The 26,261-nt window shown below is 49.0% G+C and overlaps 12 protein-coding genes across 12 annotated transcripts; 6 read left to right on the top strand and 6 right to left on the bottom strand.

Moving 5' to 3' along the window:
• Positions 1-43: 43 nt before the first annotated feature.
• Positions 44-862, top strand: PHATRDRAFT_42977 (predicted protein). Its single transcript, XM_002176796.1, has one exon. It carries the CDS (start codon positions 69-71, stop codon positions 714-716), a length of 648 nt encoding a protein of 215 aa, XP_002176832.1. The 5' UTR covers positions 44-68; the 3' UTR covers positions 717-862.
• PHATRDRAFT_42978 (predicted protein) lies at positions 832-3,070 on the bottom strand. The gene has a single exon (XM_002177311.1). The coding sequence runs from the start codon at positions 2,798-2,800 to the stop codon at positions 902-904; it is 1,899 nt and encodes a 632-aa protein (XP_002177347.1). The 5' UTR covers positions 2,801-3,070; the 3' UTR covers positions 832-901.
• Positions 3,071-3,623: 553 nt separating this feature from the next.
• On the bottom strand, positions 3,624-5,141 carry Tpt3 (plastidic triose-phosphate/phosphate translocator). Its single transcript, XM_002177312.1, has 2 exons — positions 4,857-5,141; positions 3,624-4,694 (listed from the first exon to the last, which is right to left on the bottom strand). The coding sequence occupies exons 1-2, from the start codon at positions 5,003-5,005 to the stop codon at positions 3,680-3,682; spliced, it is 1,164 nt and encodes a 387-aa protein (XP_002177348.1). The 5' UTR covers positions 5,006-5,141; the 3' UTR covers positions 3,624-3,679.
• Positions 5,142-5,561: 420 nt separating this feature from the next.
• PHATRDRAFT_42980 (predicted protein) lies at positions 5,562-8,513 on the top strand. The gene has a single exon (XM_002176797.1). The coding sequence runs from the start codon at positions 5,614-5,616 to the stop codon at positions 8,464-8,466; it is 2,853 nt and encodes a 950-aa protein (XP_002176833.1). The 5' UTR covers positions 5,562-5,613; the 3' UTR covers positions 8,467-8,513.
• A 174-nt stretch (positions 8,514-8,687) lies between these two features.
• On the bottom strand, positions 8,688-10,430 carry PHATRDRAFT_42981 (predicted protein; the record flags this gene model as incomplete). The annotated part of the gene is made up of 1 exon (XM_002177313.1): positions 8,688-10,430. Exon 1 carries the CDS (start codon positions 10,365-10,367, stop codon positions 8,688-8,690), a length of 1,680 nt encoding a protein of 559 aa, XP_002177349.1. The 5' UTR covers positions 10,368-10,430.
• Positions 10,431-11,035: 605 nt separating this feature from the next.
• Positions 11,036-13,156, top strand: PHATRDRAFT_42982 (predicted protein; the record flags this gene model as incomplete). Its single annotated transcript, XM_002176798.1, has 1 exon — positions 11,036-13,156. One exon carries the CDS (start codon positions 11,036-11,038, stop codon positions 13,154-13,156), a length of 2,121 nt encoding a protein of 706 aa, XP_002176834.1.
• Positions 13,157-13,187: 31 nt separating this feature from the next.
• Positions 13,188-14,838, bottom strand: GluRS_1 (glutamate-trna ligase; the record flags this gene model as incomplete). Its single annotated transcript, XM_002177314.1, has 2 exons — positions 13,188-13,458; positions 13,538-14,838. The coding sequence occupies 2 exons, from the start codon at positions 14,836-14,838 to the stop codon at positions 13,188-13,190; spliced, it is 1,572 nt and encodes a 523-aa protein (XP_002177350.1).
• Positions 14,839-16,415: 1,577 nt separating this feature from the next.
• Positions 16,416-18,695, bottom strand: HSP70A (protein heat shock protein Hsp70; the record flags this gene model as incomplete). The annotated part of the gene is made up of 2 exons (XM_002177315.1): positions 16,416-18,434; positions 18,627-18,695. 2 exons carry the CDS (start codon positions 18,631-18,633, stop codon positions 16,480-16,482), a joined length of 1,962 nt encoding a protein of 653 aa, XP_002177351.1. The 3' UTR covers positions 16,416-16,479.
• An 898-nt stretch (positions 18,696-19,593) lies between these two features.
• Positions 19,594-20,001, top strand: PHATRDRAFT_7114 (predicted protein; the record flags this gene model as incomplete). Its single annotated transcript, XM_002176799.1, has 1 exon — positions 19,594-20,001. A coding segment is annotated over one exon (408 nt), but the record flags the coding sequence as incomplete, so codon positions are not given.
• A 965-nt stretch (positions 20,002-20,966) lies between these two features.
• TOP6A (type II DNA topoisomerase VI subunit) lies at positions 20,967-22,549 on the bottom strand. Its single transcript, XM_002177316.1, has 3 exons — positions 21,660-22,549; positions 21,204-21,584; positions 20,967-21,134 (listed from the first exon to the last, which is right to left on the bottom strand). The coding sequence occupies exons 1-3, from the start codon at positions 22,461-22,463 to the stop codon at positions 21,027-21,029; spliced, it is 1,293 nt and encodes a 430-aa protein (XP_002177352.1). The 5' UTR covers positions 22,464-22,549; the 3' UTR covers positions 20,967-21,026.
• Positions 22,550-23,941: 1,392 nt separating this feature from the next.
• Positions 23,942-24,664, top strand: PHATRDRAFT_3120 (predicted protein; the record flags this gene model as incomplete). Its single annotated transcript, XM_002176800.1, has 1 exon — positions 23,942-24,664. A coding segment is annotated over one exon (723 nt), but the record flags the coding sequence as incomplete, so codon positions are not given.
• Positions 24,665-25,084: 420 nt separating this feature from the next.
• Positions 25,085-26,062, top strand: PHATRDRAFT_9413 (predicted protein; the record flags this gene model as incomplete). The annotated part of the gene is made up of 1 exon (XM_002176801.1): positions 25,085-26,062. A coding segment is annotated over one exon (978 nt), but the record flags the coding sequence as incomplete, so codon positions are not given.
• Positions 26,063-26,261: the final 199 nt, after the last annotated feature.

The following is a 26,261-nucleotide window of genomic DNA, read 5'->3' on the forward strand; positions in this document are numbered from 1 at the left end:
GTCAGTTTGGTTCGGTGTTTTTGACACCTGCACACAAACTCGGAAACAAGAGAAATACGAACGGCATCATGGGGGTACACATGATTGTGAGGTCAATGGCAATGCTTTTGGCATATTTTTGTTTGGGAGTAACCACCGCCTTTGCGCCACGGCACTTTACATTGACGAACAACGTCAGATCAGTGCACGCGCATTCTACTTCGGCAATGAATCTCGCAGTCGATCCTTCCTTGCTCGACGGCTCCGCGTTGTCGTTGTTGACGCCATCCTTCATGACGTCCTTCGCCAGCAGCGCACTCATCGCCACGATTGATTCCGATATTGCCAGTATTCCTGTGAACGAATTTGCCCCCGTATTTGCTGGAGGCATGGCAGTCATGTTTGGTGGCGTGTTATCGGCCATTATTACGGGTGCCATACTAGAAAAACGTGATTTGTACGCTACGGTTGTGGCAGCCTCCTACGCCCAAGGTGGAGACGGAGACGAAGAATTTTGGAAGAGTCTGTCGGATGAAGAAAAACTCAAAGCCAAAGACATGGTACAAAAACTCAAGGCGGCAGGGAACGAAGGTGCTGCGATGGAATTGGAGCAAATGATGACTAACGAGGGGACGTCGAATACGCCTTCGGCTACCACAGCATCTTCCGGTAGCGAAACCGTGAAGAAAGGGGTGGATAACAAGAAAGCAGACATGTTTAGTGACTACGGGGAGTAGAAGTTACTCAATCTCCAGCTACACATACATACCGCACTTGTTTCACTACTTTTTCAATCACAAACCTTTCTGGACGCATTTCGTATCGCTTTTTTTAGAGAGCTCGTTCGCATTTCGTACTAATAGTAACAACGCACCTATCTTACAACTCTACACCAAAGCTCCATCGCGCGCGAAATAGTCTACTACGCAATCTCGTTGCGGTTGCGCACAAAGTGCTCGCAAATGGACTGCAATTGACTCGCATTCGTTTTCTGAGCGATCCCCAAAAGATATTCTGCCGTATCGTGGGTCACCGCCGGCTGCAAGATGCTCTCACATATTTGTTTCAGATGGTCTAAAAAGAATCGGTCGGATAGCTCCAGCATTTCGACCACGCGAGTCAAGCTCCGATCCCGATCTTGATTGGCCATATCCATTTTTGGTAAGGCTCCCGTGTAGACGTACTCCATCACGGATAAGAACGACGCGTGGCTGCAATCAGGTATTTCGATCTCCATCGCTTCCGACTCGCGAAACCCGGTTGTGAACATGGCACGGAAACAATCCGAAACAATGGACAATACCATTTTATGACCGTAAACCTTCTCCCCCTGAACGACGAAAGTGACGTCCGAAAATTCTTCATCGTTAAAAAAGTGCCGCAAACGACGTTCGAAGAGTTGAACGCTGGTAGGCTCTGATACCAGCGCATGCGGGGGAGGGTCTGTATCGAGAACAAAGAAATCGTTCAAATAATCAGATCCGCACGAGCCACCAAAAACAAATATTTTGCGATGCACCGCCGTCGCCGTGTGACCAGCACGCCTCCCAGGTCCCGTACCGTCGATCAATACCGCGGGTACCGAGTCCTCGTCATTGGGATTCGGAGAAACGTTGGGCAATGCCGGTTGACGATGTCGAGCCGCCATATCACGAGCGTGCCAATCAGCGCGGCTACTCGTAAAGGAACCTAACGAAAGCGATGCACCGTCCTGTCCCCCTCCTTGCTGAGGTGGGCGGGCGACGGCCTCTTGATTGGCATCTAGGCTGTTATCTTGCTGAGCACCTCCGAAGGTGAAACGGGGAGTCTCTTCGAGATGACCGTACATATGAGATTGACCATCGTCTAGTGTGTGACTTCCACCGAAGCGAAATGTTCCCGTAGTCTCGTGTTCTGAATCGTGGTGGCCGTTGCGGCCAGTCTCGTACTGGGTGACATCTAGCCAAGCCATTGTCTGACGGTCTAGAATTTGCAAATCCTGGAAGCACTTGGCGGACGTACCGCTACCACCAAACAAGTACAGCCGTCCACGCAGTGCCGTCAAAGTCATACCTGCACGAGGATGAGGTAGTACACCACCAACTCGCGGACAGGTCCATGTATTCGTGGCCGTGTCAAGTATGTGAATGTCATTCAAACGCTCTGTACCGTTCCAGCCACCGAAAACGAACAACTCCTGCGTTTCTTCCAGAAAGGCCGACGAATGGTTAGCGCGTTGCTGAGGAATCGCCCCCGTCGTTTCAACTCGTCTCCAGGTCAAGGTTTCCACATGCAAGGCATGCAAGTCATTCAAATATTCCCGTCCGTTCCCGCCTCTGAAGACAAAAACTTCTTTTAACGCAGACACGTAATCTGCGGAATGCATATTGCAAGGTCCGGGCGGCGTTCCTTTGATGGGAGGCTGGTACCATCGCAATTGTCTGCCAGCGCCACTAATATCTAGAACATGCATGTCGGAAGCGGCTAGCGGCCCTGTCCCTAGCCATCCACCAATGATGATAACTCGCCCATTCTCTTCGTCGTCGGGATCCGCGGCCAGCGTGGCGGAGTGTCCGTTCCGCCCCGGAGGTGGGGTGCCCTGGACTAGAAAACTGGGATCGCCGAGAAAATTAGAGCCCTGTCCTTCCGTTCCCATCGCGTGGTGAGGACGAAACCAGCGTTGCTCTAGAATGCTATAAATCAGTAAGGTCATGTGGTTGCGACGGCCGTCGTAGCCACCAAAGCAAAACAGATAATCGCCAAAGTGGGTGACCGAATGGTTTTTTATAGTTGGACAGCCCACTCGACTGGCGGACTGTTCGGTCCAGCGCATCCTATCCATGATGATACTGCTTTCCGGCTCTAGTTACGTAATGTTATCGCAGCCAAAGGACCCAACTGATTAAACGGCTGGTGGGATTGAGAGACTCAGAGTCTTGCGGGGGGCCGAAATGGAACCAAATCCGCAAACCAGCAGAATCTCACAGTCAAACAATTCCAAAGTTAGGCGCTTCGTTCGACGAACCTTCGCAGTTCGTCAGTCAGTCACTAGCTCGAGTGCACTGTATTTGACTATCGTATCTTTCTCGTTGACTGACAAAATGGGGATAGGACCCGGCGAATGACAGTGGTCGGCTTGTGTAGGAAAGCTCCGTCTGTTCTGTTCCTGTCGTACGGCAACACATCATGCATTTCGTTCTTGTTCGTCCCTCACGGGTGGGTTCCTCCTGTACGTGTTCGGAAACGTACTTTCGCTTTCGTTAACAGTGTGAAGCCTCCAGGAGCACAATCGCCTTAATGTTGATACCACTTTCATGGGACCGATGTCAGCTTTCATTCACGCTTGAAGTTATAACGACACGCAATCCAAACACAGCTTCGTTCAGGCGGACACCCTGACAACGGACTGCGTCAGTTCGGGATACCCCTGGGAAGAACTTGACACCAGGATGGGAACGCACACGTCTTTGGTAGAGGTCAACTCCTCTTTGTAGAGTCGAGGATCACTACCTGTCGTTATCGCAGAGACACATTCTAGTCGACTGATTTTGGCGGCAGGCGAACCATCGTCAAGTGACTGTGAGCGCAAAGCGCACGCCAAACCGATCAGTTTGCAAAAGCTACCTCGGGTTGGTGGTTCTGTAGCAGTAAATTAGAATACTAGTGCAGAGTCAGAGCGAATCTATTAGAACTAATGATGGACGACACATTACTAATCAGATTACTTTTTTTTGGACGCATTCATAGCAAGAGAATATAGAAGAGTACCAGCAATGGCAATAGAGGAACCGACAATGGAACCCGTACTCATCGGAGTCTTGAAGGCAATCACCGACGCAACAATAATTACGACGCGCTTGATCGTGTTACCCACAGCATGCGTGACTGGGTTGACTTTTCCGAGTGCCAAAAATGCCACCTCGTTGTAGGCGTAGTAAGAAGCACCCGAAAGCCCGATCAGCATGGCCAGAGATTTCCTCGTGTACTCACCCTTCGCCACAACCTGGGAAAAGGCGGAAAAGAAACTGGTTCCCTCCATTGCGAGCATGGCCGGAATAAGAATCAACGTGGACATGGCAGTTAGGACGGCGTAGAGATTTTGTGCGTCTAGGTTCTCGCCCATTTTCTTGCCACTCATAGTCTTCTTCGACAACACGCCGCGAGCGGCAGAGGACACGTTGGAGAGCATGGCCGAACCAAGAGCCAACCAGGTGAAAGAAAGCTCCTTCAGCGAAGCAATGGCAACACCTCCAATAATGGGGAGAAGCGTAGCGTAGACGGGAAGAGGCAAGATTTGCCCCAACAGGAGTGCGTTCAAAGCGCACGTGACAACTGGCTCGGAAGCCTTGACAATGTGCGCAAAAGAGACGGCTCCCGCACCAAGGGCAATCACAGCACCCACGTGAACTCCAGTGTGGCACAAAGCAATCGGGAGGAGAGTCTTGAGCTCGGAAGCATTGAGCTTGGGAGCTTTGCGGATTCCGAGAACCCACAATGGAACAAAGTACGCAAGTCCGGCAGCCATTTGGATAGTAGCGACAGTCCACGGGTAAGCGAGGACATTCAATGCTTGCTTGTTGTAAATATTGTAGGCAATATTGAAGAGATACCAGAGAGCAAAGTAGCTCCCGACCTGGAGTGTTTCCACCAAAGGGTTTCCTTTGGGCTGCTCAGCAGCCTTGGCACCCCCTACCGAAGACAGCGCCAAAGAGGTTTGAGGTCTCAACTTTTCCAGCCTGAAGTAGAAGCAGACGTAACGATCGGAAGTGAGAAAGAAGGTTGACTAGATTAAGTATTGATCCCGTTTAAAAAGCCAACGGTTTGACTGCGAGACAAAATTGTTTGTCTCGTGGACATGCCGACGTCGACGTGTCCCACGTCGAACAAGATACACTCACTCCGTGGTGGGAAAGGGAGTTTGTTTGTGGATGGCCGACTGGGTAGCCCCGGCATGGTTCTTGACGGCTGCACCAGGAGCAAAAGCACTTGCCCTGGCAGACACGCCAACCGACAGAGTCAAAACGACTAAAGCTCGCTTCATCATCATGATGCCACTACTTTTTCTCGCTCAGAAAGTGGGCTGACACTGAGCGTGGTCCCCAAAATAAGCGAGTGCGACGGAAAAGGGACGCCGATTGTTGCGACGTTGGCCGCGATATTTCACACTGACTGTGAGTGCGTGTTGGTTTTTTTTTTGGATGGGAGGAGCGGATCGAATCTCGATCGACTGACGTCTGTACGAAAAAGCAACCTGGAAACATGGGGTTCAAAATTTCAAAATTGTCACCTTTCGTGAATGGGCCAATCCACAGTCGATCAACCAATCGTAGGACACTAAAAATCATCGAATCACGCGGGAATTGGGTGCACACCACGTGGAACCGTAAACTGGCTGTGACAGTGAAACCGACCGAAGATGATACTACCATCAAATTGATGCGGGGGGCTGCGATGCAATGTCGATTTCGATACATGTCATGAAGAATCATTCTATTTGCGGCTCTCCAATACAAAAGTAGCATCGTAGATCACACACGGCACAATAACACAAGTTACCCTTCCTTTTCGGCACAGGCTTAGACTCGCGCCCATTCATCCGTTCGCCTGATCCGAAAAGATAGCTGACGACCGGAAACTCTCAGATATATTTTCACCATGCGCATCGGAAAGCCCCTTCGCAAGTCCCGCGCTTGGAAGAAGGTTGGAGTCAATGGCACACCCAAATATGTATCCCCTGAGAGCGTTGTTGGGAGAATCAATTCAGATATTATATCAAGTGTTTTGGCACCGAAAATTGCCGCACTTGCTTCAGCGAGTCTCGAACGATATGCTGGGGAGTTATTGGTATACGAAGACATTATGAAAAAGGTGAATAGCAATGAATCTATCGACGGTCTCTTGGAAAGCGATAGTTCCATTATTATCCAAGACGGAATTCCACAGCAACCCCAACGTCCTGTCTTTCATTCCCAGTTTTCTGTGGACGAAGCGGCTTCCATATTTTCAGAAACATCGGAACACTTTTTCGCAAAAGCGGGTAAATGGAAAGCACACGCCAATGCTGCCAAATTTGAGCGTATTCTGGATGAAAAGTACGGCATTTTGCGTCCATTTATTACGAACCATCCCGAAATTGAACATTTCATTCGGGGCGTTCAGCGGAAGTACGCCATGGGGTATTTCAGTCCCTTCCGACAAGGCGATCCGCCAATACCCCGATCGACTGCTGTCATTATATTGTTTATGATGCAACGAGGTCAGATGCGTTGGGAAATAATGCTGTTGACTACCTTGTTCTTTCTTATTGGCCTACAACCTTGGGCTTTGGTGGCAGTTGTCGGAGTTTTACAAGGTCTTCTCATGCGACGAAAGGCAAAGCCTTTGGGGAAGATGAAGCGTTTCATCCCTGCGGTAGAGTCATACTACACGGATGCAAAAACCGATACAGAAAAGCACGAGCTACTATTGCATCCGGTTGGTGAACCTTTGCCTAGCAAAGAGGAAATTGACGCGTCTCTCTTTGATGCTCTGATTCTTGGCTCAGGACCAGCTTCACTGTATATCGCATCGTTGTTGTCGCGGGCGGGTAGAAAAGTGCTCGTTCTCTCTTCACGGAACGACGCTAGTGGCTGCCTGAGTATAAAGCATGCCGAGTATTCAAATGTCCCATTTGACGTTGAAGCTTCGAATGTAGCCAAAATAAGCCGTCAGCAACAAATCTTGGCCCCTGCTCTGTGTACCGAGACCGATACTCAGGGTGGAGTCCGATTTGCCCAGATTGGATCAAATGAAGATGCTCATGCTTTTGAAATACTATCGATACCAGGAATGGGAACAGATTCGTACGACGAAGAGTTACCATTTATTTTGAATGCGGATGGTGGAACAGCCGGTCTCATAGACGATGCTGCAAAGTATCTGAATGATGGCTGGCCAGATGCGGAAGGCGGGAATGGCAATTCTGTAACGGGAGCGTATGCCGCTGCGTGCGAAGCAATTAACAGTACAGCAAACGAGTTCTATATTTCGAAGATTCTCTCGGAAAAAGTCAATAGTCTACGGAGCTCTCCTACCTATCAAGACAGTGGAATTCGTTACGCTCAGTCCTTCTTGAACAAAACATTCACCATCAACCCCCATACACGGTCGTTGATGGCGGGTATAGGTATGAAAGGGGAGAACATCCGACCTGGAGCGACAAGTATGGCAGCGCATGTCACCAACATTAGCGCAGCTCTCAGTGGAGAAGGTATGCACTATCCGATCGGCGGACCTAGGGCACTTTGCCGTGCACTCGCCAACGTCGTTCTCCGTAGCGGTGGCCGAGTGTTGACGTCGGTTGATGTCGCTGAGCTAATATTTGGTGAGCCACGGGAACAAGCGAGCAAAGGAAAGCAAAAAGAAGGGGACAACGACGGGCCACCTCCACCTCGCTGCGTTGGAGTCAAGCTATCAGACGGGCGAGAAATCAAGTTTGCGAGCGACCGTTTTGATGAAAAAAATGGTTCCTGCTTACCCGCAGTTATTTCAATGGAAGGCTTCATTTGGACATTCATAAACATGTTGCCGGATGACATAAGGATGAAGTACAAAGTACCACGTGGCTTGCCAGCTCTTTCGTCGCGGCGGCCTGTTTTCAAGGTTCTTTTTGCGTTGAAAGGCAGCGCCGATCAACTCAATGTGACGGGTGCTGATTACTATCGGCTGCCCAACGCAGCTGTAGCGCGAGACGAGTTTGATCAGTCCTCTGGACAGATAAAACACGGTGAGATTGGTTGGTCTGATTCGGACACTGGTGATAACGGAGATGCTTACGCGGATGGAGGTAAGAATTTAATGGACGTCATCAACCAGGATCCTGGTTCCATCAGTGATGAGCATATTGTAAACTCCAGTAGAAAACGAGCCCGAAAGACAAAATTTGAAGCTGGGTCTTCATGGCTCCACGTTTCTTTTCCTTCAGCCAAAGACCCTTCTTTTGAGGAACGTCACGGGAAGACCACAACGTGCGTCGTCACTATTGAGGCGGATGACGATTTTGTTACCTATTTTGACACGAAACCTAAGATCTATGTCATTAAGAATGCCTCGGCTACAAAGGGCGATCTTGATCGCTTGCTAGAACGTGTCAAAAAGGATGTGTACCATATTTTTCCTCAACTAAGGGACAAGGTGGACCACTGCGAAATTTGTGGACCTTTTCAGAAAGGGTTGAGTCACAATCCCGAGAGATTCGCCGCCAAAGGCATTCGAGCCGACACGCCTTATCCTGGTTTGTTCGTAGGAGGATCGGACTTGACTGTCGGCGAGTCCTTTTCCGGTGACATCGTCGGCGCCTGGTTGGCAGCGAACGCTGTTGAACAATACGGCCCACTCGATCACTTGTTCCTGCAAAAGAACATCACAACTGACATTGAGCAATTCTTAGAAGAACCAGGCTGGGTTGATGAAGAGGATGTTGCAATTCCGTACAAATCGGCAGATGCAAAGAAGGACAAGGACGTCTAAGCGACCAGTATGTTTTTCCAACCTTAAGGTCTGCGTCACGGCAAATTACGCTCTTGGGCGCAAACTGGGTCAATAGGCAAAAGCCGCAAGACCCAATAATCCGTTCCAGCAATAGAGAGTAGATTGCTAACTCCTGCTCTAAATTGATTCTAACTGTCTCGGATAAATTATAAGCCAGCCGCTCACTTGGGCAGCTCTCTACCTATTGCCTATCCAAAGCTCTAATATTGCTCGTTGAAATCTTGGACCCAGTTTTTGATTTGCGCGCGAATAACCTCACTCAATTCGTTCCTGCTGACGAGCGCATGTTTCTCCATATGTGTACTGGGTTTCTTGGTCCATCCATCATATATAACTTCAAGCTCTTCATGAGAAGTACTACAAATGTCAGGAAGTCGTAAAATTCCACTGGCAACTTTGTCGCCGGTATCTGGCTTTGTCAACTCATATTTGAGCTTCGCATGAAAATCGAATATGTAGCGTTTCTTACCGCCAGCGATCGCCACAGACGCATCGCCTGTCAATTCTTCCACTGATAAAATTTCGACGTTATATTTTGATGTGACGGTTACATCTTCAAGCCGACTACGTAGCTGACTATTGCACCAACTCGTTGTGTCTTTTTCTTCCCAGGTGCCTGCTTTGTTCCAGGCCGATGGCCGTGAGATCCCGTCTGTAGATGTTGAGAGTCTCGTAGGTACATTGCTCGAACCGCTAGGCTCCAGTTTCTTCGGAGCAATATCACCCAGCTTTTGCTTTTCATCTTCCGATAGCTCTCTTGTAAAATAACTAGTGGTACGACCGTCCTTTGTTTTTTTGTATCCCCGCATCATGGCCAACTCGGATTCCGTCAAAGCATCGTCCTCCGAGTCGCTCTCTGCATCGTTGGATTGGTTCTTTTTCATAGCATCACGTCTAGCCTTCTCCTCCGCCTTCCGACGCTTTTCTACTTCCTTTCTCTTCTTCTCCTCTTTTTTACGGCGCTTTTCGTCCGCTGAGTTTTGCTCCTTTTCCCAATCCTCGAAAGACACGGCTGGTTCATTGTTGGCCATACGCTTGACGCATTCGTCTTCCCATTCATGTTTGCGCTTTTTGTACAGTTCTTGTTCTTCCTTTTTCCGGCGCTGCTCTTCTTCGGCCTTTTTCTTATCGTCTGCTTCCTTGTCAACGTACAGAAATGAGCCACCGCTACTGGAAAATGCCTTGGCGAGTGCTTTTTTCTGGCTGTCGCGATGCGTTTCGAGTTCCTTCTTGATGCTGAGCAATTCTTTTTTACACGGTATGTTAGAGGGATCTTGTTGAAGGGCAGTTTTCAAGTCAGCGCGCGCTTCTTCATGATCGCCAATTTTACGCCGTGCGGCGGCCCGTCGGTACAAGGCCTTGACGTTGGTTGCGTCAACTTGAATCGCTTTGGAGGCGACTTCCACACTCATTTTGTACTTTTGCTGCTTAAAACAGATCATGCTCAGGTTGGTTTGTAGCGCCATCAATAGAGACTTTACCTGGTCATCCCCGGAGTTTTGCTTGTTGAGTTTCTTCACTACGTTGGCTCCGCGGCGGTACGCACGGGCAGCCTTGTCTAGGTCTCCATTCTTGAAGTGACCGTTGCCTTCGTCCTTCAACATTGTGCCCTCTAGTAAGACATCTTCAGCCGCATCGGGACTAGTTCCAGAATCGTTCTCGCTATCGCTTGAACCTGTGGAAGAAACCACGCCCTCGTCCTCGCTGATGTCTTCCGAATCGGGCGGCAAATCGCCATCAAAGTGGTCGTTTTCGTTTTCGTTGCTGGTCTTGGAAGGAACCCCCACATCTCCGCCTTCTACGTCGCCTTTCAAGTCCATCTGTTCGACTGCTGCCAACGTATCATCCGTTATATTGTCGCAATCCATTAATGTAGTCATCTTCGAGGGAACAATGCTGTGGTGTTGACCTTTCGAGAAAAGGTGCAGTTGTGTGCTCCGTGGCTCCGTCCCAGTCCATCAATGTGCTCTGATTTTCTTGAATGACTTTCCTGTGTTTATATGCTACTTTTACAGCTAGTTACATCACCTCTTTCGGCGGATCTTTGTTTTCATTGGGAGGTTTGCCTTCTGACGTGGATTCCGGTACGACGTTCATCGACCTGTTCCGAGTCGCCGCGTGGTTGATTTTCCGAGCTTTTTCCCGGATTCCAAATCCCTGTTCTGACCTTCGTCCACGATTCCAATCCCCATGATTCTCTGTGTGCTCGCTCGGTTGAAGTCTTCCTTCGAATTTGCGTTGATGCCGAACACGAAAGGCGGCTATCACTATTTTACGTCGTTGCTATGCACATCAACGACTCACTTTTGCCACAGTATTTTAGCAGCCATCAAACGTTTTCTTTCGCTGCTGCTCAACCATAGAAAGTCTCCGAAATCCAAAGATTGACTGTAAACCAGCATAGCTCCAGATGAAACGACCTTTACCGAATGGAATCCAAAGAACAGTAATACATTGGAGGATGTTGGAGTACGGCTTTAAACGATCATATCGGAGACAATCGCGATCAACCGCCATCGGCAGGACCTTTGGCTGGTTGCTTGTGCTTATGACATTGCAGCAATACACTCGAGCGTTTTTACTTCAATCTCATTCGTATCCGAGAATACGGCACGCGCTTCCAAACGTTCTCGCGCCTGTCACCGCGGCCGTTTCCACTTCACCCGACTCGTTTCAGTCCGCTTCCCCAGAACATCCGAGCACCAGTGCCGCAGGGGAAGGCCTATCCCGATTCCATCAATCCATATTATCACGTACAGTAGAACGACAACGCTTCGTTACGGGGCGATACCCACTAACGGTGACAATTCGCGAAAATCCGACGCGGAAATGGTTGCGACTTGGACAATCCAACGGCGATTCCGTAGCGACTACGGAAATTTTTGTCAATAATACAACTACAATGCGCAGCTTAGCGTCACTCGATCGATTTCATTGGCTTGATGATAAGGAACGGCAAACGCTGCTGGATAGTTATGCCATGGTGAGTTTGGAATTCATTGCCGAAATTCATATAGAGCGTCCCGGATATTTGCATTTGTTGAGGTGTGACGGCGCCGGATCATCGGCCGCGACACAACGATCCTTGCGAGACGTTTTGCCCTTCAAGCGGCCCGCAGCAATTCTGAAGGAATTGGAAGACGACCTCACTAAATTGTACCGCGATCGTTTGTGGGTGACCGGATTCAGTCTGACGGGAAGACAGGGATTTGTCAAATCGATCGAAACAAACGACGGCTTTATTGGGTCGGTCAATCCAAGGACGGCTTCGTCCGTATTGTGGCCTAATGAAGTCACTTCGGTCCCCTCGCAACTTTTACAAGATTCGTCACAAATGAAAAATCCCGGGGTACCGCGTGCGTTTCGACGAGACGGGCTTTACCAAGATGCCTTGCTCGTTTCCGACGGCTTTCTTGTGCCGGGCAAGGATCATGGGGGTTTGTATATTGTCAAGAACCCAGGAAATCCGCAAACGGAATGGACCATGTCTCTCACCGACAATAGTGGTCGATGGTTCTATCACCGCGCCGTATGGGCCGATCTCACCGGAGACGGGCGGCAGTCGATTCTCACCGCGCGCTGCAAGGTATCCACCAATATTGGCAACAAAAATGATGGCGTCACCTCCGGGATTTCCAAGAAAGGGGAGCTAGTATGGCTGGAATGTCCACAGCCTGCTTCAATTGATCCAACCACTGGGACACCCCTCGAAACCGATGGAACACAGTTCGATCCATTCAGTTCCCGCCATTTGCCGTGGAAAACACGAGTTCTCGCCACTGGACCGGATGTTATGTTTTGCGTTGCGGATCTGGATATCACGGACGATACTATCGAAGTCATATCAAGCCAATTCTTTTCCAAATCTGTAGCCTTGCACAGCATTCGACGAGGACCGGAGCCAAAAGTTTGTTTTACAAGAAGTATTGATGATCGATGTGGGACGGCGTTTAGTTCCATTCTTGTTGATCTGGACTGCAATGCTGTTGGGACAAAAAAAGATGCGCAAGCTTCTAAGCAGGATCGGTGTGTAATCAACTCCGGCAGTTCCTTCGAGTCATTGTCACGGGGTGACTGCTTTTCTCATCTTCTTGTTACGAGCCATGAATGCAGTTACGTTGAACCTGGAGAAATGCCGAGTTCATCATCTGCGGACGGATCGGCCCTTTGGACTCCAGCTGACGATACGGACGGTGGTTCTCTTTTCGCCTATCGTGTACCTGAAGGCAAAGGCTCGTGGAAAACGAATCCTTGGCTGCGAACCACCGTGGCGACTGGTTTCAAGGTGCACGGGCAAATCAACAATATGATCAACCCAGGGGCGCCAGGTTTCGTCTACTCTTTCCACGCCAAAAAGGACGATACCTATTCGGGTAAGCGGCCTATGATTGCGATTGCTGGCGACTGTGCGGAGGCGGCATATATATACCGGCCGGACAACATTGTAGATACTAGATCTGAGATTAGTGCCGATCCCAGCACGCAATACAAACTCATGGTCGAAATACAGTGTGGATCTACCGTTGGGAGTATTGGAATTAGCTATGACGACTTTACGACGGCCGAGCAAGAAAGCGGGTATGCGAAGCTGTACATTCCTTGCTACGAAAACGATAAGGTATTCGTGTTTGCCCTTGGTAGCGGTGAAGAAGAGAAGGAGATATGGTAGAATATAACATGTAAATAGATAAAGCCATTGTCTAACGATGGTCCAGTTTTCCTGACAAGCCCGACATGGCCTTTTTCTTTCCGTCGGGGATTGTATACAGAACAAGCGGCTTTTCGGGGCCCATATATGGGCGGTCCACACGATAATATCCACGGCGTTCAAGCTGGATGACATCATGTTCCTGAAGCGTTTTCAAGCCTGCATCTCCAATGACATCTGTCATGGCCAACGTGTTTGGATTGATGTAGTCCTCGAAATTATCATCTTCTTCTAGCTTTTCCTTGGATACCAGATTGTCAAACCTTAAAAAGAGAAAAATGCACTTATAAGAAACCCAAAGCGAATCTATTTGCTCGTGGCTTCAAAACAGAAATCACTTACTCGTATAGAACAACCGGCGTACTGGTAGAAACGTTCGCAATCCAACTCAACTTCTTCTTTGCCGCCTTAAAGTCACCGTTGGGAATAAATTTGCCTTCAAGGTCGCCTCCAATTTTACTGATTTTCACCACGCCCCAACGAAGCAAAACTATATCTTCGCCAAGCTGAATATCCTTGACATCTACTGATTCCAGCAACACTTCATCGCACAAACGCATGGCCCGACTTCCAAGCGAAGGATCTTTGGGATGGCAGCTAGTCTCGCTGAACGCAAAATCTGCTTCTTTGGGACCGTTTGTAACAACCAAACGGGTATGCTGAGCTTTATCAATTGCCATAAAACGTTGAGCTGTCTTGTCAATTTCCTTTTTGTTCTCTGCCCAGAAATTCGCCCAGTCCATGTTGACGACCCTGCGTGAGGCACCCTGAGAAAGCATGAAGCTACGAAGCGCTGTAATACTGAGCCCTCGACGAACGATTCCTCGCACAGTTGGAAAGCGCGCATCGTCCCAGCCAGTGACATGGCCGTTCTCCACAAACCAAGTGAGCTTGCGCTTGCTTAGCACGGTATTGACAAAGTTGACACGGGAAAAGGCATGGATGCGTGGTCGTCGCATCTTTAGGGCCTTGACAATCCACTGATATTGCTCGTCACGGTCATTGTACTCAGTGGTTCGGAGTGTATGAGTAACACCTTCAATGGAGTCAACAATAGGACACGCCAAATCATATGTAGGATAGGCTTTGTAAGCAGTTCCGGAACGATGATGTGGGGTTGTGTTTTGACGAAAAAGAACAGGATCGCGCATTGTACCATTGTCACTCTGCATATCAATTTTGGCTCTCAAGCACCAAGCACCGCCCTCCTTGCTTCCACTGCTCATTTCCTGAAAATATTTTAGCGCTTCTTCAGGAGTTTGATTGCGATGTTTCGATTCCTGGCGCTCAGCACGCTCAGTCTTCATTTCTTCTTGTGGGGTATTGTCCATATACGCGAGGCCTTCACCGATTAATATTTTCGCATATTCGGTAATGGGCTTGAAGTAGTCTGACGTGTATGACACGGAGTCTGGTGTTATTTCAAGTTTCCCTAAATCCACTAAAATGGATTCTTCGAATTCGGCCTTTTCCTTGGACGGATTAGTGTCATCAAAACGTAAAAGGACTCGTCCTTTGTACCGGCGCGCATAGTAATCATTCAAGAGGGCCGCCTTGGAATGCCCAATGTGCAAGTAACCGGACGGTTCCGGCGGAAACCGAGTAACGACGCGTCCCGCGACCGCACCTTCAAGCGCGTTCATACCCGAAACCAAAGGTTCCATTTCACCATCAAAGACAGCTTCGAAGCTGTTGGTAACGCCGACACAAAGCTGTGTGGCCTCTTGCAGCGCTGGGTGTGAAGCCATCATTGAGAGCCAACGGGACGCCGCAACGGCGTGATCGGGTAACTGTGATTTAGCCGCTGCCAAATCCTTAGCCTGTGTTGGAAAGCCAGCCACTGCAAACAAAGCTAGATCAGCAAGCGAGAGAGCATGGCCGACCAAGTAAGTGCTAGTCGCCAGTGCGTGATGCAATGTCATAGATAACGCAATCATCTTTTGACTCGTTTCTAGTAAGGTCAAAGATTGAGCATAGTCTACCCATGCATCAACCAACGCCTGACCAGATGGCGAACTAGGAAGTAGCATACCATCACCAGAACGACGGGAAAGGTAGCGAGCCATGGCAAAATCTCCTGTAACTGCGCCACCTTCTTCCATTCCCATGGCCGTGTGTCGACTACGATGATCCGAAGTAATGTCGAGGTCGTTCACCGTATTTGACAATACCGCCACTGCCATAGCTACGACTGGTCGTTCTGCAAGAGGGAGGTTTGGATTGATTACAACTTGCAGAGGCAGCAAACTCCCTTTTTGCGATAATGCAGAGGGCAGATTTGGAACTGTACTGGTACCTGGACCTTTTGCTAACGCTCCAGTAGTCTCAGCATTAGGAGGGCCGATTGCATGGCAGCTTGTGGCTGGAGAAGGAGCTCCACCAGTCTTTAATACTTGCTTTTGGGCCTTCTTTGCGGCCTTTTTCGCGGCCTTCTTCTGAGCATTCAACGAGTCAGGATCAGCCTCCTGACAAAAGCCATTGTTAATTGAACATGTGAGTGGTAAAAAAAATATATTTGGGACGCATGTCCAAGCTTACGTACCGGCTTCGCGGGTCCAGATTCCCCTTTTTCTGCCTTGGCCTTCTTTTTCTTTTCGGACTTGGTCAGAGTCTCAAATGGCTTTCCATCGATGCCAATACCATTGTTGCTCTCGGCGTATAACTTTTTGGCCTCCAACAATTCCTGTACAGCGGCTCCAATGTTTTCCTTGTTCACGGGCGTCATCGCTTTCAGTGCAACGATCTTTTCGCCAATAGTCTTGATATCGGCGGCGAGCGCTTCAAGATCCGCCATGATTCAAATAGAATGTCTTCAGCCAGTCAAATGCCGCCAGGTACTTTTTTTGTATGGACAGTGAGCGAAGCACTTATGTGGATCGTGAGCTTTGCAGTCGACGTTGACCGTATTTTCGCAAACCGGGTGCGTGTCTCCTTTCTCCCCGGCGGAGTCTGTCCGTCCCACAAGAAAAACTGCACGGCAAATATTATACATTGCTTGTCGAAGACTACAACTAAGTGTAACTCTGATAAAAAAAGGCACCAGCGGCCTTTTCATATAAAAAATGGACGAAATCATCAAAACGAGAATCGCGCTGCCGGGACAAATAGATGACGAGTCTTCTAGTTTCTCTTACTCTGATGTGAGCTTCCGTTATTGAAGGAAAGGCAACTACTAACAAACGAAATAAGTGACCAAGAGCATTACCTACTGTAAATATGTATCATATCAAAACGTAATTATTTTATAATCATTCTGGATTCTATCAAGAAAATGGAAACGACGCTTAATCGATTTCTTCAATGGTAGGTCCCGAGGCCGGATCGGCGGACGGAGGAGCCCCACCAGCGCCGCCCATGTCAGGCATACCTCCAGCACCACCCATATCGGGCATGCCACCGGCACCGCCACCCATGCTCTGCAAAATGGGCATCGCAATACCTTCGAGGCTCTTTTGCTTCTCTTCGTATTCTTCTTTTTCGGCGGTCGGGTTCGCGTCGAGCCACTTGATCGCGTCTTCAATGGCAGCTTCGAGCGCAGTCTTGTCGTCAGCAGGGATCTTGTCCTTGACTTCTTCCGAGCTGATGGAAGTTTTGAGACTGTAGCAGTAATTCTCGAGTCCGTTCTTGGCTTCAATGCGGTTCTTGTTGGCGTCATCCTCGGCCTTGTATTTCTCGGCTTCGGACACCATGCGCTCAATTTCATCCTGAGAAAGACGGCCTTTATCGTTGGTGATAGTAATCTTGTTTTCTTTTCCAGTAGACTTCTCAATGGCCGATACGTTGAGGATACCGTTAGCGTCAATATCAAAGGTGACATCAATTTGGGGTTGTCCACGGGGCATGGGCGGAATGCCGTCGAGATTGAACTTTCCGAGCAAGTTGTTGTCCTTGGTCATGGAACGTTCGCCCTCAAAGACCTGAATGAGTACACCGGGCTGGTTGTCGGCGTAGGTGGAGAAAGTCTGGGTCTTTTTGGCCGGGACGGTCGTATTACGCTTGATGAGGGTGGTCATCACACCTCCAGCGGTTTCCAAACCGAGCGACAAAGGGGTAACGTCCAAAAGCAAGAGCTCAGAGAGCTTCTCACTCTTGTCAGCTCCGGAGAGAATCGCAGCCTGAACTGTGGCACCGTAAGCTACAGCTTCATCGGGGTTGATGGACTTGCAGGGCTCTTTGCCGTTAAAGAACTCGGAAAGCATGGATTGCACCTTAGGGATACGGGTGGAACCTCCGACGAGGACAATTTCGTCAACCTGGCCCTTGGCAATCTTGGAATCGCGCAAAACCTTTTCGCAAGGCTCCATGCACTTCTTGAAGTAGTCCATACACAAATCTTCAAAACGGGCACGGGTGATGGTAGAATTGAAATCGATACCGTCAAAGAGGGAATCGATCTCAATATGGGCCTGGGTGGAGGACGAAAGAGTACGCTTTGCGCGTTCGCAAGCCGTGCGAAGACGACGGAGGGAGCGCTGGTTCTGCGACATATCCTTGCGGTGACGACGTTTGAAGTCCTGGAGGAAATAGTCGACGAGACGATTGTCGAAATCTTCTCCACCCAAATGCGTGTCTCCGGCGGTGGCCTTGACTTCGAAGATTCCCTCTTCAATAGTCAAAAGAGAAACATCAAAAGTACCGCCACCAAGATCAAAGATGAGAACATTCTTCTCTTCGCCCTTCTGGTCGAGACCATACGCAATAGCAGCGGCCGTCGGCTCGTTGATGATGCGGAGGACATTCAGTCCAGAAATGGCACCGGCGTCCTTGGTAGCCTGGCGCTGGGAGTCGTTGAAATAAGCGGGAACGGTGACTACAGCGTTCTTCACTTCCTTTCCAAGATAGGCCTCGGCAATCTCCTTCATCTTCTGGAGAACCATACTGGAAATTTCTTCAGCTTTGAACTGCTTGCTTTCTCCCTTGTAGTCAACTTCGATAATGGGGGTGCCTCCCGGACCGGAAACGACCTTGAAAGGCCAATGTTTCATGTCCCCTTGAACACCGGCATCGGTGAACTTGCGACCAATAAGACGCTTGGCATCGAAGACGGTGTTGTGAGCGTTCATGGCAGCCTGCGACTTGGCGGCATCACCGATGAGACGCTCAGTCTCGGTAAAGGCAACGTACGAAGGAGTCGTACGGTTTCCCTGGTCGTTGGCAATGATTTCAACGCGATCATTTTGCCAAACTCCAACACAACTGTAGGTGGTACCCAAATCGATACCGACGCTTTCTCCAGTGACTATAGTCGGCAAGAACAATAAGAAGAGTGTGAGTTAGGGAGGTTGGTCGAATCGTGTAGGCAACGCAAATGACCGGTCCTACACAAACTTTTCGTATGAGCTGCTGCAATCCATTGCTATTCTCTCGCGCACTCTCACTACTTATTCTAACAGTTCCTGTTTGTCATTGTCAACACAACAGCAGAACGTACCACTCATGTTTGTATTTGCTTGCTGTTTTCCAAAAAGTTTATTAAAATGCGTTTCGCTTCGCTCTTTTGTGTGAATTGTGATGAAAAGCGAAGAGAGAGTACTACGGGGTTACCGCGCGAAACAAGGAACGGGGTCGGTCCCAAAATGAACGGCGCAGAAACCGGGAAAGTAAGATTCAAGTAGAACTCCCGTAGAAATCTACGGAAACCGCTTTTCCAGAACGCATTCGAGCGGGATCGAATCCTCGGCGATACGGGCCACGTAAGAACGATCGTAAGCCTACGACTCGAAGAATCAAACGCATTTCATTGGATGCAATTGTCCGGGAAAAGCTAGTCCACAATTGTTTCACCACGTGGAGTGATCAAAAGAGCGGGTCTGAAAAGTCTGTCCTACGTCGGGTTCGCAAAGAACGCCTTGGCGGAAGGTGTCTGCTCCTCCCTCCGACGAACCCTCACCATCACAGTCAATACCATTTGCGACGTACCGGGCGAGAACCGACCGATTGACCGACATGCAATGCAACTGTAAATTTCACTAATGCAATATGAGAGCGCATAGAAGAATGACAGAACTGGATCACTCCGTAATTTCCGGAAAGATCAACAACACCTGCAAAGTATCGATACACGGACCATTTCTGGTCTGCTCCGGTTGACCGTTTCGATGCCCCCAATGCAACCTTCAGAAGTAGAGAACGCGACAGTGGGCGAAAGCTCATCATCATCGTCAGGTACAGACTTCGATGCCACCCCCGCTCCGCAAAAGAGCATTTTTGAATTAATCATGTCCCAGCCACCCTTGACTTCCCAGAATTACAATCACCGAAAGGCACTGCATCGACCAGTACCGTTGGAAGACTCTAATCCATATAGCCTCAACGCAATTACCCGAAAGTCTCTCCCGTACTTTCTTCCCTGGAACGCTACCGCTGGTCCCTCGGAAATGCCACCCGACTTTTCTTGGCTGACCAACTCCTGCGGTGGCAAAGCAGCCATTGGTGTGATCGGTGGCGGTGTCATGGGATTGCTCATGGGAGTTTTTCTGGGCGCTATGTCGGATGCTACTCCCCCGGTTCAGGTAATTGCTGGCAGAGAAGTTCCGCAGGCACCCTTGCGTGAACAAATTAAGGTCACGATGCGGGCCACGGGCGACAAATCTTTGTACTGGTGTCGAAATTTTGCGTTTATTACCGGAGTTTTCGGAGGCTCGGAATGCTTGGTAGAAAAATATCGCGGGAAGCATGACGTTTGGAATTCCGTCGCTAGCGGATGTATTACTGGCGCTGCCTTGCAAGCCAAATCGGGACCGCAGGCAGCCGCCGTCGGATGCGGAGGTTTTGCTGCTTTTTCACTAGTTATTGATACTTTCATGGGAAACTACTAAACATGAAAGCAAAATGAAGACCGCATTCTTGGATCAGATTACTGTAGAGATAGTAAATATATAAGCGAATACGAAAAGCACTTCATGGTCCAATTTACTTCGGCGCTCTCAGCCAAATCGAAAACTTGTCGTTCGTCTTGATAAGTGCCCTCGCTCACATTATGAACATGAAGAGCCACCTTGGCATCATGACCTGCACCAGAGATGGGCCAAAATAAGCCTTATGAATTTGTTATGGATATTCTTTCCAATCGAGTTAAAAAAAAACAGGAAAGAGGTCAAGAGGGTATGATTGCGTCCTTATCCATCGGCAACAAGTCCTCCAAAAAGAGTGTGTAAGAAGGTGGGTGTGGGTCGCCGGGGGTCCAACCGAAACCGTAACGGCAAAAAATTACGAGAAGGAACAGTGACACAAGAAATCACAGCATGTGATTCATCGCCATTCTGAGCATTTCTCTAGACGCATCAGTATGGCGGTCGACATTGGCTGTGGTGCTCGGCAATATCGGCTCGCGGTCTCGTGATCTAGAACGAATTGAACGCCAAGACACCGCAGGTCGCATATTGCGTCTATCTTTTTCATTTATGTTCAAGAGGAATTCTGATAATACCGAATTAACTTGGACAAAACTATCCTCTTTAACGGACGTTGCAGCTTCTGTCTTTGTTTTCCATTGCAATAGAGATTTTTAATGAGCGGACTAGCCCATCCTCCTGTAGGGCACGCTTCGTACTCTGAAGGAACGTCAATTTGCAAATAGGCTCACTTCGTCCGAGTATTTCACAATAAGGTTTGCGAGACTGCAATCATCGCAAAATTCAAGCGCTATTGGCAGTGAATTATTGCAATTTAGTTTGTGTTAGCAGCATGTACCCTTGCTATCCCGCTGGCCAGATCCAATCTCCTTCCTTGAGTTTCCGAGGTAAATATTGCTCCATCATATACTGAAAGTCGAAGGAAGATAAAGCGATTTAATTTATGTAAGCAGCATGTGCTCTTGCTATCCCGCTGGCTAGATCCAATCTCCTTCCTTGAGTTTCCGAGGTAAATATTGTTCCGTCACATACTGAAAGCCGAAGGAAGACAAAGCCTGGATTTCGGCCTTTTTCTTTGTCTTGACCTATTGGTATGAAAAGAAAGCGGTAAGATGCACGCACTAATAGCCCTGTCCGAGTCTCCTTTGACGCACCATAATTTCCAGTTCTTTCATCCACTCTGGATTTTTCTGAATGAAGTCTTCTTTCATCATTTCCTTACCAGTCTTGATATCGTTCTCCGTCATATCCAACCGACACTGCTCTGGCAAATCGTACTTGTCGAGATCAGACGGTCGCAATCCCAGCCATTTAATGTCAGGCGTTGTCAAACTTGCACTGTCGTAGCTCATATTCTTACTCCCCGACATGTAGACCGACAAAATCTTGAGCCCATACGGATCGCTATCCACCAGCCCAAGGACCGGAATTTTAAGTTCCGAGGTGATGCGTGCCAAGAACATGCGGGTGGCGACATCTGGTTGGCCTTTTGCTGTGATAATGATGCATGGGTACCTGTGATAGAAACGGTCTTCCTGAGAGTGAAGCCAGATACTGTGAGAAGCAATAATTGAGTGAGAAATGAAACCTATGGCTTCACCAAAACGTACCGCCATGCGCATATAAGCTGCTTCCTTCTCGACCAGCAAAATAAACTCGGCATCGCTAGCAATATTTTCGATCTTGTCGATATATGGCGGAATTGCTTTACCTCCAACACCCATTTTGGTGCAGTCAATAAAATCGCCATCTTCTTCGAATTGAATTCTCCCCACGACCAACCCCTTGTCCGAAGCAACGACATGCAAGTTGCTGCGCGTGCATCCAATCATTGTCGCCACATCGTCCAAGACACCGTCCGACTCTGCTTGATCTACAAAAAGCTTGACATCCGTGTAGAACAAGTCACGCTTGGTGATGTGAATGCGCTTCATAAGGACCGCGTGGAGCAACTGCATCACCCGAAGGGTAATTGCCGATTTGCGAGATTCCTTTACGTTCAAGAAACTTCGACTAGAGCGCTTGCCTCCCAATACAATACGGTCCCACTCCTTGACGTATATCTGATTGGATGCGGCGCGGCTTGGAATTTCCAAGGAAAAACCTTTCCTCTCCAAAACTTGCTGCGCAATATGCAATGCCATGGCTTCCATTCCTTCCAAAACCTGAGTGGCCGGTAATTCAACGACTTCGACAATATCGGATGGGATTCCTTCCGGAAGTACTCCAACTACAGAGGACTCTATTTCTGCTTTGGCTTCTAACGACTGGCGTAGTTGTCGACATTTGCGCAGAACAAGATCGGCATCCGCGGCCAGTGCAACGGCTTTGCGTTTCCGGGTCGAGGTTGCAGACATGTCCGGACGAGGCGCTGGTCCAGACGCTAATGGTTCTCTCCGGTTGCGAGACGCCATGGTGCAGTGGATGCGTAGATCTGTCTAGAACGCAGATCTGGCGGGGCTAGGTGCAAGTCTTGCCGTAACGCCAACGCAAAATGCATCGTTGACAGGAAGTCGTCGTCGGAAGGATCTCGCGGTCGATTCTCCATCGTGACTGTCGATCCTGAGCTCGATCAAGGTTCGGGTCAATCAGGCCTGAAAGCGTGGAGTCGGAATCTTGGAAATCATGGTTTCCCCATTTATGCCTGTAATTTTTGACTTGGACTATTTTGTCCAGCCCCTTTGAAAAGCATAAGCGGAAATAAACAAACAGAATATCAAAATAGATAAAAAGCCGTTCAGACAATAATCTAGGTTCGAAAAGTTCAACTCCTTCGCTTCGCGCTGAACAAAACTTACATGGTAGTATTTTCGAGATAGCTGATTGGTCGTATAGAGGAATGCCAGATCGCGGTCATGCGGTCACGAAGAATCGCCGGCGCTCTATCCGGTAGCGACAATCGCGAAGCTGGCCTTTGCCGGAAGACATCACACGGAAGCCGCATCATTCGCTCATTACTTCATACACAAGCATATACGACCATGGGATGTGCCGGAAGTAAAGAAGCGGCGGTAGACGTGGGTGAACCTACCGTCCCTGCTCCCGAAGCGAAGGTTCAAAAGGAATTGGAACGGTCCGTTTCCTTGGAAGAGAAGAAGGATCGTAAGGTAGAGGCGGGACCGCACGAAGAGGCGTCGGTCGAAAAGACGACAATCGAGGAAGATTCCATGGTGAGTACCGTGTTACGAGCTTTTTCAGCGCTATCTTCGTCGTAGGGTCTTTTGTGGTCATTCGAGCTTTTTCGGTACTTGGAATCGTCGTAGCTTTCTACATAGGCTTCTCAGGAAGCGTTTTTTGTCGGGAGAGCGCTACGTGGACCACGTATCTCAATCAAGCTCAACGGATTCGGCCGGCAAGATATTTCGACATCCAGTCTTTTTCGATGGAAAGCAGCGAGTCTCTTTGTACGGCACCAGTCTTCTTCCCATCTCTTGCACCATGATGCACCGTTTCCCCTTCCTGAAACAAAAGAAGAAGGCCAAAGAGTCTCAAACCTCCCTCAAGACTGAGACTCCCAAGGCAAAGAAGAAAGACCGAAAGGAGCGAGATGAAGGAAACTCCTCAGCGATGGCAAGTCTCGTGGCGCGCGGTCTTTCTCGATGACCGAAGCGAATTGGACGTTCCACGGGATCGATCAGGGCTTTCCACAGGGTTCCAATCGTCTTTTGCTCGTGCTATTCTTCATTCTAACACTCCGGTTTTTTTTTTGGCACAGCAAATCGATTCTCCTGCACCTGCTGCCGCCGCTGCTCCCGCGAACGGTGATGCTTCCGCAGCGGTGAAGCGAGAAACAAACGTCAACATCCACAATCGAGTCCGCCAGAAGCGAGCCCAGAATATCTTCGCTGCTCCAATCGATCTAACCGAAAGATACCAGACTCCAAGATATCCCAAATCCGATGCTGCCGTCCAGTTCATCGACTCGGCACTAGAGGATAACTTCATCTTCGCTTCGTTGTCCTCCACGGAACGCAGACTCTTGATCGATGCGATGATGATGGAGCAGGTACCGGCAGGCACGGTTATCATCAAGCAGGGCGAGACCGGAGACTTTTTCTACGTTGTTGAAGAGGGTCACGTGAGCTTTGCTGTCGATAATCAACATGTGGGTTCTACCGGTCGCGGTGGTTCTTTCGGTGAACTCGCCTTGCTGTACAATTGCCCGCGCGCCGCAACTTGCTTGGCGAATACGGTCTGTCGTCTGTGGAAGGTCGATCAGAAGACGTTTCGACATATGCTCGCTAACAACACAAACACGCAACAAAAGGATATCAACGACGTGTTGCGGAAAGTGCCATTCTTAGCGGAGCTTGATGACCGTGATTTGCTCCGAATCTCAGATGCTCTGACGTCGGTCACCTTTCCAGAAGGCGAACGCATCATTAACAAAGGCGACGTCGGAGAGGTCTTTTACATCATTCGTGAAGGGTCAACTAAAGTACACGATATTGGGTTTGGTGACAGTACCTACGTGGACCAGCCACTGGGACCGGGGGACTTTTTTGGGGAACGTGCTCTCATCACTGGTGATCCTCGTGTCGCCAACGTGACAGCGACAAGTAGTTGTACTTGTCTTTGCTTGTCGCGTGATACGTTTGAGAAAGTGCTGGGACCACTACAGGGGCTCATTGACATGGCTATGCGTAAGCGTACCCTTTTGGGGGTTCCAATCTTTTCCAACTCTCAGTTCCAACCGCATGAGCTAGCTCGCTTAACTGATCTCATTGTGGAAACTACCTTTCAACCGGGAACCATCCTTGCTGAAGAGGGCAAACCAATTAATCAGAATTTGTACATTATCCGCTCGGGCGTTGTAGCTGTGGCGAACGATAACGGCGTGATCAACAATCTGAAGGATGCGGATTACTTTGGGGATACCTTCTTGAAGGAACCCGATGGTTTTATTAGTAAGCAAACTATCACGGTGCAAACAGAAACAACCGCTGGTGTACTATCGAAGAAGGATATTGAGAGCGTGATTGGGGATATTAAGCGCCTCGGTCAACCGCTAGCCCCGGCGTCGGCTTCGTTGGACAAGACAATTCGTTTCAAGGATCTCGTCAAGTTCCGCATTCTTGGAGTTGGAACCTTCGGGAAAGTATGGCTAGTGAGCCATAAGCGGACGAGCACTCCTTATGCCCTGAAACAGTTGAGTAAGCGGGAAATTATTGGGCACCATCAAGTCGAGGGTGTGATTCGAGAGAAGAATATTATGGCATCCCTTGATCATCCTTTTGTGGTTGACCTTGTCGCGACGTTTCAAGACGAACGAAGTTTGTATATGCTGATTGCACTAGTACAGGGTGGCGAGCTGTTTTCTGTGATTCATACCGAAACAAGAGATGGTATCCCGAACGGAAACTCCCGTTTTTATGCCGCTTGTATTCTTGAGTCCCTTGCTCACCTTCACCACCGCAGTATTTGCTACCGTGATCTTAAACCAGAAAATATTCTCATTGATGAACGGGGTTACTGTGTTCTTGTCGACCTCGGTTTCGCCAAGATCGTTGTGGATAAGACATATACGTTGTGCGGAACACCAGAATACCTTGCGCCTGAAATCATCCTTTCGAAGGGTCACGACAAGGGAGTCGACTACTGGGCCTTCGGTGTTTTGATCTACGAAATGCTTGTAGGTCGCTCCCCTTTCTATTCCTACGGAACAGATCAGGTCAGTCTTTTCAAGCGTATCGTTCAAGTCAAATACACCTTTCCGCAAGGTGTCGTTCACGACCTGGCTCGCGATTTGATTGAGAGGCTGGTCGTGCGTAGACAAGCCAATCGACTCGGCTGTCTTTCTCGGGGCGATATGGACGTTCGCGATCACATGTGGTTTAGCATCATTGATGTCGACAAACTTTTGCGCAAACAGATTCCGCCGCCTTGGATCCCCCGCATCAAGGACGCTATGGACGCCACTCATTTCGACTCCTATCGCCATCTTGAAAATGAAGCACCATCTAACAAACCGCTACTTTCCCCGGCTCAAGAGCAGCAATTCAAGGATTTCTAAAGACTTTATGTGACGCGGTATGCGGCACGTACGCATCGTGTACTATTAATATGAGGTGTGTTCTGAGTAGCTTTACTTAACTGTCTCGTTGCATTGAATAGACTTTTTTGTGTACGCCGCTCGGCGGATAGATAACCGAACATATGACTTTAGAGACAACTAAATCCCTCAGATAAGGAGGAACACAAATTCTGGTGCT

The sequence above is a fragment of the Phaeodactylum tricornutum genome, chromosome 1, assembly GCF_000150955.2.
Source record: "Phaeodactylum tricornutum CCAP 1055/1 chromosome 1, whole genome shotgun sequence".
In the NCBI taxonomy this organism is placed as follows: Eukaryota; Bacillariophyta; class Bacillariophyceae; order Surirellales; family Neidiaceae; genus Phaeodactylum; species Phaeodactylum tricornutum.